The sequence below is a fragment of the Dipodomys spectabilis genome, unplaced genomic scaffold (assembly GCF_019054845.1).
Source record: "Dipodomys spectabilis isolate Male_0828 unplaced genomic scaffold, ASM1905484v1 ptg000036l, whole genome shotgun sequence".
Lineage (NCBI taxonomy): Eukaryota > Metazoa > Chordata > Mammalia > Rodentia > Heteromyidae > Dipodomys > Dipodomys spectabilis.
Genome location: NW_024870713.1, coordinates 1,212,356 through 1,227,854, shown reverse-complemented (window position 1 = coordinate 1,227,854; position 15,499 = coordinate 1,212,356). Strand labels below are relative to the sequence as shown.

General features: G+C 37.5%; 1 protein-coding gene across 4 annotated transcripts in view; it reads left to right on the top strand.

Annotated features, from left to right (window-relative positions):
- Positions 1-15,499, top strand: part of Pou2f1 (POU class 2 homeobox 1) — a 157,984-nt gene that overhangs the window by 129,456 nt on the left and 13,029 nt on the right. For all 4 annotated transcript variants that reach the window (XM_042677323.1, XM_042677324.1, XM_042677322.1 and 1 more), the window contains 6 exons: positions 1,101-1,242; positions 3,376-3,521; positions 4,522-4,701; positions 6,343-6,448; positions 13,553-13,895; positions 14,575-14,663. In XM_042677323.1, coding sequence (XP_042533257.1) covers positions 1,101-1,242; positions 3,376-3,521; positions 4,522-4,701; positions 6,343-6,448; positions 13,553-13,895; positions 14,575-14,663 — 1,006 coding nt within the window. The remainder of the gene's footprint in view (positions 1-1,100; positions 1,243-3,375; positions 3,522-4,521; positions 4,702-6,342; positions 6,449-13,552; positions 13,896-14,574; positions 14,664-15,499) is intronic.

The following is a 15,499-nucleotide window of genomic DNA, read 5'->3' as shown; positions in this document are numbered from 1 at the left end:
AGGATTATATTCATAACCTGACTTATGGAATTCTGACCCCTTTTATAACTACTTAATAATAATAATGACAATAATAATTCTTCCTTTGCCTAGACTATTGCCTAATATAGCCACTAATAAATAGTGTTAAAAATGGTATGTGTGGGTGTGTGTGGGTATCAGAAATAGTATAATCCCAATTCAAAATAGTGGACTAGGGACACGTCTCAGTTGGTAAAGAGCTTGTGAAGGCCTGAGTTCAAAACCCATTACCATTGAACACAACAAAAATAATGTTGCCAGATTAATTGAGAGTTAGCTCTCTTGTAGTAGAATTGTTTGGTATTCAGGACCAGAAATGCTGTTGCCTTGTTGCTAAATTAACTGGAGTGAGTAAATCATTTAAACTCTACTGCATTTCTATTATTTATCTATAAAATGACTATTAAGATACAGTTTTTTCAGGCTTAAAGAAGGATCCAACTGGAGAAAAGCATTATGTACATTTCAAAGGTTATAGGCTCATGGAGAACATCTTTTGTAATATATTCAAGGGATCATTGTTCTAATGTTACAAGGTTACTAAGTTTCCAGTGCCTATGAGGTTTTGATGAAATGGGTCAAACCTCTCTACTGTGAATTTCTTTCGATAATGGTTACAGAAGTGGTCTTTTTTTTCTGTTTTTTATAACCAACTTTGAAATCCAAACTAAGGGTTAACAAAGGTATTTTTTTTTCACAGCTTCCAGAAATACTTTCTAGGAAAAAAGAAAAAGAATGAGAGATGATTTCTAAATTTTAGAGTTTGTAGGAAGTTGGTTGGTTCAGAAATTTCTAGGTTATCTTGATAATGACATCTAATCCTTATAGATAATACAGATAAATTGATACTTAAAGATGACTTGAATCACTTTGGCTTAATTAAGGGTCTTGTTAGAATGGTAAGCACTATCCTTGGAAACTCAAGGAAGTCTTAGTGTCTTGTTACATAGAGTAGCTAGAAAAGATTCAGAGTAGAAAGCATACAGAGCAATATTGAATGCTGCTGTGATCATGTAAACATTAATGAGATGAATAGCTTTCTCTTTTCCACTCCCCCTCTACTGGTCTGTATTATGCAGGGTGATGTTGGGCTCGCTATGGGTAAACTGTATGGAAACGACTTCAGCCAAACTACCATCTCTCGCTTTGAAGCCTTGAACCTCAGCTTTAAGAACATGTGCAAGTTAAAGCCACTTTTAGAGAAGTGGCTAAATGATGCAGGTAAGTAAATATATAAGAATATTTTTTTGGGGTGGGGGGGGGGGGTCCAGTCATGGGGCCTGAACTCTGGGCCTGGGCACTGTCCCTCAGCTCTTCAGCTCAAGGCTAGTTGCGCTACCTCTTGAGCCATAGCACCACTTCCGGCTTTTTTATTTTCTGCTTATGTGGTGCTGAGGAATCGAACCCAGGGCCTCATGCATGCAAGGCAAGCACTGTACCACTGAGCTACCTTCCCAGCCCAAGAAATTTCTTAATGTCTATAGGAGTCTTACGGGAAAGGGGCTATTGTATGAACTATGTCTTATTATATTGTTGGTACTACAAAATTTTGAAACTCACTAATCCTGGGAGGATCTTTATATAAACTATGGCTATGTAAATCAGAGACCTGACTTATTTAAATATTCTAGTTATTATAAAATAAATAATCAGCACTAAATTTTAGCTTTGGAATATTAAGATACTTGATCTAGGGTTATGGTCAGTTGAGGAAGGAAATCAAAAGGCCTGTGTATTTAGATAATCTTGAAGAACTAATGTGTTATTTCGTCCTTGCTAGATTTTCAAAGAACTTGTTCCTTGTAATCTCCACTTTTATTATTAAAAGTGGCCACATATTTCATACAGAAAGTTGAATTTCTACCCTATATATATTTGGGGGGGAGGACTCTTGTTGGCATCTTTATTCAGACAAATGTAGAAAATCTCAGGCAAAGGTAAAGATGCGATGGATATTTAAGACCATCAAAGCATTTGTGTCTCCTTAGGAATGATGGATAACGATATGGGAATTATGCACGTTAAGAAAAGTTTTCATTTTTCGTCAAACTCTTTGCTGCTAGGAAAAAAACAACAACCTATCTACAAGAAACAGTAGATGTTGGAATCTTGTAAGAAAGAATTTTTGGTTCTCCAACAGCAGTGCCCCTATCTCCCCGACAATACACATATCTGCAACAAGTGCTCCCACGGGACCGCCCCCCCCCTACCCCCAGTACAGGTGCAGGAGTGCATAATGGATGGTAGACTCCTGAGCTCTGGTCCCATCTTGTTTCCGCAGGAGTACAGGTTCAGCTACTACATCTCCTGCGTCTCCTCCTCCCCCCCCCCTTTTTTTTTTTGCATGTACCTGCCTTTATTTTTTTTTTAATTTTTTATTGTAAAGATACTATACAGAGGGTTACAGTTACATGAGCAAGGTAATGAGTACACTTCCTATTAAGAGCATTGTTACCCCCTCCATTGTTTTCCCCCTACCATCCCTTCCCTCCCTACCTTCCCTGAGGTTCTTTTTTTTTTTTTAAATTGTGATTAAGTGATTACATAACTTCCCAAATTTAACATATCCTAGCTATTGTGTTCAGTGCTGCAATAAACATGGAGTCTACCCTATATATTTTATGCGAGATGCCTTTCTAGAACTTTGGATTTTGAGCCACAGAATCATAGACTCTGAAAGCTGAAAGGAACCATAGAGATATTCTGTAGTATGGTTCTCACTGTAGATGTGAATACAAATTAAGACTTAAAAGAAGAGGATCCTTAAGTCCTTACCCTTTGGCAGTTTGATTCAGTAACTGAGGCCCAGCTATCTGTAGTCTTGAGTTACATAGGAAAGAATCATCTCATTTCACATACTGAATAACAGTTCAGGGATATGTATATGACATACCCAAGATTACTAAGCTATTAAATGAAAGAATACTGTTTTAACAATATTTAGCAAGTAAAATGAGAGGTTAATTTTAAGACATTAAACAATGAGTAATTTCTAAGAAGCTTTGTTTATCCTCAGAACTAAAAAATAAGCATACTGACAAACATGCATAAGAAAAAAAACCAAGAGACTGATTTCAGTTTACTGTATGAACAGTAAACTTCTATATTATCAGAAACAAATAAAAAAGTAGTGATCAAACCTCCTATGACATAGAATGTCAGTAAGGACACTATGAAGATCTGTGGTAGTGAACAACGTTCTGCTATAGATTAATTACATTGATAACCTCTCCATACTTGGCTATAACTTGACATATTTTATCAGTTTTATTGTTGATGTTTATATCTGGATTATGAACACGAATCTTTATACTTAGCTAATTTTTTTTTTTTCTGATTTCTTCATTCTTATAGAGAACCTCTCATCTGATTCCACTGTCTCCAGCCCAAGTGCCCTGAATTCTCCAGGGGTAGGAGTTGAGGGCTTGAATCGTAGGAGGAAGAAACGCACCAGCATAGAGACCAACATTCGTGTGGCCTTAGAGAAGAGTTTTGTGGAGGTCAGAAATACTTAACTTCTCATGACCATGGAATTATACTATCATTAGAAACTGTCAATGGTAAAAGATTAACCTGTCTGCCTCTACTTTCATGGGCACATAACATAATAGAGAAAAGAAGGCACAGTAAGTTATTCACACTGGCCAGAAACAGTGCTTCAAAAGAAACCATGGTCACATCCACATGAGCATTAGTTGTTAGAGAGGTGGCTGAAGGATGTATAGAAATTAGTTCTATAGACTAGAAAAGGTAGGAGAAAAACACTTCAAGCAGAGGCCTGAAGGGAGAAAGCATGGACTATACCAGGAGAAATACTGTAATTTAGTTGACTGAATTCTAATAGCTGTATACCTAGGATGACAGTTTAGGAGCAGAACATAAGACTTTGAATGTTAGGTTGTGAAGTTCATGACAGATAACTCACCTGTCAGTTTTGTCTGGTTTTGAGTGGAGGTGCTAATGAATATCATTCATAATCCAAACTTCCAACAAAAATCTGTATGTTACATGGAATCAGGAGTCTCTCTTAATTCTGCCTCTTACTAATTGTGTGATGGGGCAGGTCACTTGATTATAGAAACTAAAGTCCATGCATCTGTGAAATACCTTCTTTCCTGCTGCACAGGCACATTATACAGTCCAAGTTAGATAGTATGTGTGAAGCACTGAGAAACTTTGTAAATTCCTAATAATATATAAGGTTGTCATAGTATTTTATGAACTTAAAGATTAATAGACCTTAAAATGAAAAATATACACATATTTAATATAAGCCTAATAAATACAATGTTTGTTAAAACTTTGTCTACAGTGTTTTAATAGTTATCCCAGTTATCATTTTTTAAACTCACTTTTCCCAGCAATTAAACCAGTTGTTGAAGTTATTCCAGAGCTATAGATATAGTGCAGATGTATAACATTAGCCTGTCATATACAAGGTCCTGAATCTGTAACACCAAAAAAAAAGTCCAAAGTTGGGTTTTATTTTTTTTCCTTCAGAATCAAAAGCCTACCTCGGAAGAGATCACCTTGATTGCTGAACAGCTCAATATGGAAAAGGAGGTGATTCGTGTTTGGTTTTGTAATCGCCGCCAGAAGGAAAAAAGAATCAACCCACCAAGCAGTGGTGGGACCAGCAGCTCACCTATCAAAGCAATTTTCCCCAGCCCAACCTCACTGGTAAGAATGGACATTGAGGTACAAGCTCAAGGGCTATTTACAGTTTTACAAATAGCCAATTGAATTTATTTCATAAACAGGCTCCATGTTGAATAAATGTATCTAAATGGCCTTAAGATGTCCCAAAGTGATGAAATCACATGTTGTTCACCCAAGAACTTTTTTAGTTTACCTTTGTGTGTGTTTGCATGCATGTGTGTCTATGTGCTAGTATTGTAGCTTGATCATAGGGCCTCTCACTCTTAGAGTTTATGTTCAAAGCCAGTGCTCTACTATATCTCCACTTCTAGCTTTTTAGTGGTTAATTGGAGTCTCATGGATTTTCTTGCCTGGGCTGGCTTTGAACCAAGATTGTATCTCAGCCTAGGATTATAGTAGTGAGAGATCAACCATGGCTTTTTGTTTTGTTATTTTCTTTGAGATAGGAGCTGTGTAGTTCAAGCTGGCCTCACAGATCCACTTGCTTTGCTTTCTGAGTGCTGGGATTACAAGTATTCACCACCCTGCCCAGATATGTCCCTTATTTTTTAAAGTGAACAATTTGAATTCTTTCCTATTCCATTGCTTTCCCATTATTTCTTTCTGGTATAGTTTATTAGGCTATTTCATAACTATGTTAGTAAGTTTATTGCTGATTCCAGTTATCTCAAAAATTGTTCAATCCTAAAGCCGAATTTGTTCAGCCATTTGACAATTGACAGCCAATTTCCAGATAAACTTAGGTCTGATATTTAGACAGTCATCTCAGATCTTTACTCAAAGACATATGGTACTTTCATATTGACTAACTTCTGCTATCTGCTTTAGAATGTTATTTATACATTGAATAGATATGTCCTAGTCATGTGACCCAATTTTTAGGACCATTATAGATATGACTCTAATGATGCCAGGTTTCAAAAGATGAGGATTAGTTTTTAGTTTTGTTCCTGTTTTCTTGTTGTTGATATCTTTTTAATTCAATTTGATTTGAATATTCCATAGTGCAAAATTTTTTTAACTCATGTCCAAATTTAAAGAACAGATTTTAATCATGAAGTTTGTAAGATTGTAGTTACGGTAAAGATTGGATAGCAGTTCTTTTTTATGCATGTGCCTGTCTTGTATTTTAAACTTAATTGTACTAGATAGAAAGCAGTAGTTTTTACAAAACTGTAGAAATATTTTGTTTATTTCAGAAAGGAACTTAGTTTTTAATGTATCTCCTTATAGTCTTTCTATACAAACCATTCATTAAAAAACAAAAGAAAACAAAACTGGGCACCAGTTCTCATGCCTGTGATCCTAGCTACTTTGGAGGCTAAGATCCAGAGGATTGAAGTTCATAACCATCCTGGACAGAAAAGATTGTGCATGAGACCCCATATCCAGAACAACCAGCCAGGCTTAAGGTGTGAATCAAGGCATCAACCAAGCAAGTAAGTCAGCTGAGCAATCTCAAGAACTTGAGTTCTAACCCTAGTGCTGGCCAAAAAAAAAGGGGCACAAGTAAAAGAAATCATATTTTTGTTTAGGTAAAATTGATAGTGTACTATTTCTTCTACTGACCTAATATGGATCTGAGTCAACATAATTGAAACTTATGCATGTAAAGTTTTGATTATAAGCACTTTGTGCATATTTTTCATTTATGCCCTCTAGGTGGCAACCACACCAAGCCTTGTGACAAGCAGTACAGCAACTACCCTCACAGTCAACCCTGTCCTCCCCTTAACCAGCGCTGCAGTGACTAATCTCTCTCTTACAGGTAAGCAGCAACTAACTACACAGCTGTTAAGCACATGGTAAGCCATTGATAGGTTTCTATTAGAATCTGCCATTAAAATGTGAGTCTAGACTCTACTGGAAGATACATACTGTTGGTTTTAAAAATGTATATATGTGGGGCTGAGGAGGTGGCTCAGTGGTAGAATGCTTGCCTTGCATGCATGAGGCCCTGGGTTCAATTCCTCAGCACCACATAAGCAGAAAATAAAAGAAGCCTGAAGTGGTGCTATGGCTCAAGAGGTAGCGCACTAGCCTTGAGCTGAAGAGCTGAGGGACAGCGCCCAGGACCAGAGTTCAGGCCCCATGACCAACCAAAAAAAAAAAAAAAAGTATATATGTATGAAACTTGAACTTCAAATTTTCAAGTAACTTTTTTCCATACAAACTTTCAATGGTGGTGGTTTTCATCAAGGAAATATCCAAATTCACAGTTCTAGTTAATTTACATGCTTGACCTTTGCCTATCACACCCAACATAGAAGGGTTTCATCTGTACCTTGTAAACATTCCCTCCACCTGAAATTTTATCCAGTTCTTGGTCTCATTTAGGTAAAGTATTCTAGCTTCTCTACCAGTTCATCTTAGAAATATTTTCTTCCCCAGGAAACTGATCCTTTTGGTAGAAAATTCCCCAATATGTAGAAAATGTTTAGCATTTGTCATCAAATATTTTCTAATGATCCATAATATATAAGATATGCTTTAATTATCTACCAGGTTGATTATGGTGCTAGTAAGCCATTTGAGAAACTTGTGATATTTCATGATCAAATTTAATCTAGAATTGGGGACTTTGATTTTCTTCACTTATGTTTTAAGTTCCTAATATTTTTGGCTATATGCCCTTACAATAACATGCTTTATATTATGTTACTTTTCTAAGTTCTTCAAATTTTCCATAATACTTCTTTTCAATAAACAACACTTTTATTTTTTTTTCCTGTCTTCTTTTGAGTGTTAGACCTCTGATAAGAAAGCAATAGACCTTTCCTTCTTTCTATAAAACAGACATATACACATTGGTAATAAAATTTAAGGAAGTTCATAGATTATAACCTCCAGGAATCCTTCACTCCCTTAAGCCTTAAGATTTCAGATTGAAAGGGATTTGAACTCAGACTGTTGCCCACTAGGTAAGCTTTCTACCAGTTGAACCATGCCATCAGCCCTCTTTGCTTTATTTTTTTAATAGGTTCTGAAGATTTTGCCCAGGCTGGCCTGGCTTGCAGTCTACTTTCCATATAGATATGCTGACAGGCACCATGCCCAGTTTCTTGGTTAAGATAGGTGGTCTTGTTATCTTTTTTCTAGGTTGGCCATGAACTCTGTTCTCCCAATCTCCACCTCTAGAATAGAGTTGAGATTCTAAGTCAAGGACCACCTCTTCCATATAAAACCACTTTCAGAAGTATGTATAGTATTCATCACTGTATAGTATTCATATAGATAGATATGTAGATAGTATTCATCACTGTAGTGATTATCAGTATTAATAGGCACTAGTAATTTGTTCCTATCTCTGAGGAACTTATTAATGTATAAACTAAGTCACCTGGAAATTAGGAACTAAATCTTAACAAATTAGAAATCATATCACATTAGACCTAAAATAACTATTTGCATAAAAATACCTAATAGTTTAGACATTAAAAACAAATAGCTAAAGCCAGGCATGGTGGCACATGCCCTCAGTCCCAGTTTCCCAGCAAGTTAAAGTTAATCTTTACCCTCACACTTTACTAAAACCTTGAAGATATTTATTCATTCATGCCAATGCTTGCAGTAAAATCTTTCAACTTCCATAATAAGATTTTTTATTTTTCTTTGGAGTAGGTTACATTCATTCTGCTCATATGAGAACTCTGGTAGAAAGAAGGAAAGATCCACTGGCCAAGATCGTGCATGAACAGTCCTTTAAACACTTTATGTTCTTACTGTTTCCTGTTTGTTTATTAGCATCCAACAATTTAAGTTTGAGTTTTTTCCAGGGCTTCATCAAAGTGAATAATCATAGCCTTCCTCTATTGAATGCAGTTGGTTTCTTCACCACCAGTTTTGCCCTTTTTTTCATTTATGCAAGTCTGTCTAAATCTCCTATCTGGTATCTGTCCTCAGACATCATTTGGAATAGAATTAAAGAAACAAATTGAAAACCCATTTCTTCACTCTGCCGTCTCCTAAGAAAAATCCTGTTTGGTTGGTGTGGTCATCTTTATTTTTCCATAAGTGGTTGGCCCACCAAAAGTTCTGGGTAAACATCTGTAGAATAGATACAAGAAAGATCATGACAATATTCCTCTAGGAACACATGTTATGATGTGTGTCAAAACTGTGAACATTCCTCAGCTCTGAATAATCTCACCTAAATGTGCTCTGTTGTCAGTTATTTTTTCCAAAAAGCATTTAATAATGACAAAAGAGTTCATTTCTCAGGAAACCATAACAGTCAGGCGCCAGAGGCTGAAAGATGAAAGGTGATGGTTCAAAGCCAGTCAGAGCCACACAAAACATAGCCACACATGCATGTGTGTGTGTGTGTGTGTATAAGTATGTATACATATATTCAGTGAACAGCAAAAAAAAACAAAAACAAAATAAGTCATTGCCCATCAATGGTGAGTTCTAAACTGATGTAATAATAGACTGATGTATCCACCCAGTGAAATAGTTTGGGCCATAAAAACCATTAAGTTTTGATTGCTGCTTCCACATGGATAAACTTGGAAAACAATACACTGAAGTAAAAGAAGCCAGTTGCAAAATACTGTGTATTGTGTGATTCCATATATGTGAAATGTCCAGAAAGCAAGACTACAGAGACAAAAATCAGATGACAAGATAGGCTTGGGCACACACAGGATAACACTGTGTGTTAAAAGATCATAATATGCTCCTTGATGAACACAGATGCAAAGATCCTTAACAAGATTCTAGCTAACAGAATCCAGAAACACATTAAAAAAATAATACACTATGATCAGGTAGGCTTCATCCCAGAGACACAGGGATGGTTTAACATACGTAAGTCAATAAATGTAATCCAGCATATCAACAGAGCCAAGGTCAAGAATCACATGATTATCGCCACAGATGCAGAAAAGGCCTTTGATAAAATTCAACATTCATTCATGCTAAAAGCTCTGGAGAAAATAGGAATAGAAGGAACATTTCTAAAAACAACAAAAGCCATTTATGACAGACCAATAGCCAATATTATACTTAATGGGGAAAAGCTACAACCAATCCTCCTAAAAACAGGAACAAGGCAAGGATGTCCACTGTCTCCACTCCTCTTCAACATAGTCCTAGAACCCTTAGCCAGGGCAATAAGGCAAGAAAAAGACATTAAAGGGATCCGCTTAGGGAAAGAAGAAGTTAAACTATCCCTTTTTGCAGACAACATGATACTATACCTCCACGATCCCAAAAACTCCATCCCCAAACTTTTAGAAATCATAAGTCACTTCGGCAAAATAGCAGGATACAAAATAAACCCACAAAAATCAGTTGCCTTCCTATACACTGATAATGCACAGGAAGAGAGGGAAATAAAGGGAGCAACCCCATTCACAATAACCTCCCAAAAAATAAAATATTTAGGAATTAACCTAACCAAAGATGTAAAAGAACTATTTAATGAGAACTATAAAAAGTTAAAGAAAGAAATTGCAGAAGACACTAGGAAATGGAAAGACCTCCCATGCTCCTGGATAGGCCGACTTAATATAGTAAAGATGGTGATACTTCCAAAACTAATATACAAATTCAATGCAATTCCTATTAAAATCCCAATGACGTACATCACTGAAATACAGAAAACAGTCCAAAAATTTATATGGAACAACAAAAGACCTAGCATAGCCAAAACAATTCTAGGGGATAAAGACAATATGGGAGGGCTATCCATGCCGAACTTCAAACTCTACTACAGAGCTATAATCACAAAGACAGCATGGTACTGGCACAAAAACAGACCCGAAGACCAATGGAACAGAATAGAAGATCCAGATATAAATCCACAGGCCTACAGCCAGCTGATATTCGACAAAGGAGCCAAAGACATACAATGGAAGAAACACAGCCTCTTCAACCGCTGGTGCTGGGAAAACTGGGCAGCCACATGCAGAAAACTAAAAGTGGACCCCAGCCTATCACCATGCACCAACATCAACTCAAAATGGATCAAAGACCTTAACATTAAACCTGAATCTCTGAAACTACTACAGGACAGAGTAGGAGAGACACTTGAACTAATAGGCACAGGAAGGAACTTCCTGAACAGAGTCCCAGGGTCACAACAAGTTGGAGAGAGACTCGACAAATGGGACTACCTTAAAATAAAAAGCTTCTGCACAGCTAAATCTATCGCAACTAAGCTAGAAAGACAACCAACTAATTGGGAAAAAATATTTACCAGCAATATATCAGACAAGGGGTTAACATCCTGTATATACAGGGAACTCAAGAAACTAATCCCTCCCAAACCTAACAAACCAATTACTAAATGGGCAAGGGAACTAAAGAGGGACTTCTCAAATGAAGAAATAAAAATGGCAAAGAAACACATGAGGAAATGTTCATCATCCCTGGTGGTGAAGGAAATGCAAATAAAGACAACCCTGAGATACCACCTTACCCCAGTCAGAATGTCCCACATCCACAAATCAGCCAACGACAAATGCTGGAGGGGATGTGGAGAAAGAGGAACCCTGTTACACTGCTGGTGGGAATGTACACTTATACAACCACTTTGGAAAGCAGTCTGGAGGGTCCTTAGAAAGCTAAAGATTGACCTCCCTTACGACCCAGTCATACCACTTCTAGGCATCTACCCTGAACAACAGGAACCAATATACAAGGACACGTGCACCTCCATGTTTATTGCAGCACTGTTCGCAATAGCCAGGATATGGAAACAACCTAGATGCCCCACCACAGATGAATGGATCCAAAAATTGTGGTATCTATACACAATGGAATATTATGCAGCCATTAGAAATGACAAAATAATGGCATTTGCAGGGAAATGGATGGAGCTAGAAGGAATCATGTTGAGCGAGGTAAGCCAAGAACGAAGAGACAAACGGTACATGGTCTCCCTGATAAGTGGATGCTAAATCCAAAAGGTTAGGTGATACGATAAAACTAACAGGACTTAAGAAACAAAGAACTCCCGCTCATCTGGTTGAACCACTACTAAATATCCCCATGCTGCTGATCACAAATATGGTATATAACATGTGAACACTGTTATATATTACAGACTGTGATAGACAATTTGCTCCAGGGAAGTTAGAATGAACTTGTGACTTTGAAATTATGTAATCATTTAATCACAATCAAAAAATAAATAAAAAAAAGAACCTCGGGGAAGGGAGGGAGGGAGGGGATGGTAGGGGGAAACAATGGAGGGGGTAACAATGTTCAAGAGGAAGTGTACTCATAACCTCACTCATGTAACTGTAACCCTCTGTATAGTAGCTTTACAATAAAAAAAAAAAATCATAATATGTAGTGTGCTGATGGTTGTACAAGCATGCCAATTGATAAAATCATTGAATTTTATACAAATTAGGTGAGTTTAGCGGCACAGAAATTGAATTTCAGTAAAGCTGTTTAAAAAAACAAAAAAACTACAATAGAGCTAGGCACCAGTGACTCATGACTGTAATTCTAGCTACTCAGGAGGCTAAAATCTAAGGATTATGGTTCAGAATCAGCCCTGGTAGGGAAATCCATAAGACTCTTAACTCTAATTAACCACCCTAAAAAAGTTGGAGGTGGAGCTGTGGATCAAGGAGCAGAGTGCTAGTCTTGGGCACAACAAAGTTAGCCCCCAAGTCCTAAGTTCAAGTGCCAGGACACACACACATGCGCACACACACACGCGCACACACACACACATCAGTAAATTCAAGAGAGGGTACTAAGCACTCTCTATGTGTATGGTTCTAACTTCCCTTCTTGCCCTGTGAAAAGCATGGTGGTATTTGTGGATAAAGACACTGAGACTCAGCAAGCCAAAGTTCTCTGATCAAAGTTGCCCATGTCATTAAGTTGCCAAGAACTAGGGTCATAAAATTTGTATATTGGTTAAGACATGATTCACTAGCTAAGAGAATTAAGGATCATGTAGAGTTGTTATAGTACTTATATGACTTTCAAACTGGAGACACTAACAATGAATGCTATGAGGAAACACAACTCAGAATAAAGTCGTGATCTCCTAGTCCAGATTAAATTCATTGATAAGATTTGCCTGAGATATATATGTACCTGTAGGATCTAAAGGAAGATACTGAATGATATGAATGTAGTAATGAAGAGGAAAGAAAAACCATTTTTGCCTTTGCCAAAAGCTTAACGTACAAGATTTTGTAAAATATGGACAATTTCAGTTTCAGAACTTTGAACTGAGAATGTTACTACATGTAAACTTAGAATGGATAGGGTAAGAAATTGGTCAAGTACAGATAGAAAGTACATAGAAATTTGTTAGCAGGTGTGTGTGTATGTGTGTCTGTCTGTCCTTCCCAGTGCTGGCATGCTAGGCAACACTACCCCAATACCTCAACTATTTTCTGTATATTTGGTTGACATTTATTCTTAGTAAAATATGTAACTTTTTAGTTTTTCTTGTCCTTAATTGTTTTGATTTTTCTATGGAGACTACTGAGGAAACCTCTGAATGAAATGGTTCTTGCCTAAAGTTTTCATTTTCTGTTTCTGTTTCTGTTTCTTCCACAGGATAGTTGTCTTGTAACCCATAAATAAGTTTCTCTGGTTGGTTGGTTGGTTGTTTTGAGTAGGAAATTGACAGTGGAAAACCATTCTCTCTCTCTCTTTATCTTTTTTCTATATTGTGTCATTGCTCTTACCTCTTGAAGTAAGATTTGTAGCTTTAGTTTAAAACTTTTTTTTAATGGTTAACTTCCATAGAAACACCAAACTAGGTTGTTAAAAAGGGCAAATTGAGATTTACAGATGACAGATTGTTTCTTTGATTCTGGAATACTGCTAAGTGAAGCCACCATCTTCCAAAACCATTTCATATAGCCATTTTCTAATCCATTTCTCTTTTCAGGCACTACAGACACCACCTCCAACAACACAGCCACCGTGATTTCCACAGCTCCCCCTGCTTCTTCAGCAGTCACCTCTCCCTCCCTAAGTCCTTCTCCTGCCTCAGCCTCCACCACTGAAGCATCTAGTGCCAGTGAGACCAGCACAACACAGACCACCTCCACTCCTTTGTCCTCCCCTCTTGGGGCCAGCCAGGTGATGGTGACAGCATCAGGCTTACAAACAGCAGCAGCTGCCGCTCTCCAAGGAGCAGCACAGTTGCCAGCAAATGCCAGTCTTGCTGCTATGGCTGCTGCTGCAGGACTCAACCCAGGCCTGATGGCACCTTCACAGTTTGCTGCTGGGTAAGGAGCTTTCTCATCCCATTGATACTTGAGAAACAACTAGGGAACCATCCCCAGAATCATTTACGATGAGACTTCATCACCAAGTTAAATGAGAAAAAAAAAAATCACTTTGAAATGGGCTTCTATATGGTCATGCAAGGACCTTGATATTAAGAGTTGAACCTCAGTTTCTGAGCAACCTGGAAAGGACAGTAATCATACCTTTATTCTCACATGAAGACACAGATGACCAGGTACTAAGGACCTCAGTGATGGAACCAGGAAGAGAGCTCACAATTCCTGTTCTTATTTTATGCTTTCTCCATTAAATACTTTTGTGTGCTTTCAAACATGTAGTAGGGAAATTTTAATGTTCATAGTCAAATATAAAAATTTTCCTTTTTTCTGGAGATTTTTTTCTTTTATTTTGGGAGAATAGAATAATTCAAAGAAGAGTTAAAGTGAATGTTAAAGTTTTACATTTTGTGCTAATGATAACTGTGTTTGTGCTTGTAAGCATCAAGGAAAATAGTAACTCTGAAGCAGGAACAAAATCATACAAAGGTATAGGGGAAAATGAAGTTTCCCATATTCTTCCCTAGCTGAAATTTTCTTTTTCTTATCCTTTTGAATATATTGTCCAAACTGACAAGTGTGTCTGCATGGTAATGAAGTGACCCTTCTTTTGGACTTGCAGAGGTGCCTTACTCAGTCTCAATCCAGGGACCTTGGGTGGTGCTCTCAGCCCAGCACTGATGAGCAACAGTACACTGGCAACTATTCAAGGTCAGTATGGTCTTTTCTGTGTGTGCGTGTGTGCATGTGTGTGTGTTTGCGTGTGTGTGTGTGTGCGTGTGTGTGTGTGTGTGTGTGTGTGTGTGTGTGTGTGTAAAACCCATAGATAGTCTTAAGAAGTCAGGACTTGTATACTAATTGCTTTTTCCTGATAGTTTTATCTAAGTAATCACCTGCAATGTAACTCAAGGCAAACTTGGTCCAATCCTTATTCCTGCCTAAGATAGTCATGGATAGGAACATTGTATAATGAGTGAACTAAAGAGCACATCAGTCACGTTTCCAGGATATTTTTCATTCTTGTGAGGTTCTGCCCTTATTTTTAATTTAATTATTTTGTTTTTTGTTGTCTATGTTTTTACCAGTACTGGGGCTAGAACTCAGGGAGTTGAGCTCTTAGCCTTTTCTCTCAAGGCTGGTACTCTATCAGTTGAGCCTCACATCCAGTTCCAGGTTCTGCCCTTACAGTCCTCATCAGTATAGAGCATATATTTCTCTTGGATTTTAGTGTTTCTTTCCAAGCCCATTTGGCTCATGTCAATCTTTTAGTATGTTATTCAAGGTGATAGTCTTCAAATATAATGAAGTCTGCTTTGTTTAACATCTAAGCTGTGTCTGGATTGTTAGGGAGGGGTAGTGTTGTTTTGGAGCTTATTTGTGTGTGTGCTTGAACTCAAGGGTCTGGGCACTGTCGGAGTGCTTTTCTGTTCAAGGCTAGCACTCTACCACTTGAGCCACAGCTTCACTTCTGGCTTTTTGGGCAGTTAACTTGTAGTTAATTGGAGATAAGAGTCTAACAGACTTTACTTCCCAGGCTGACTTCAAAC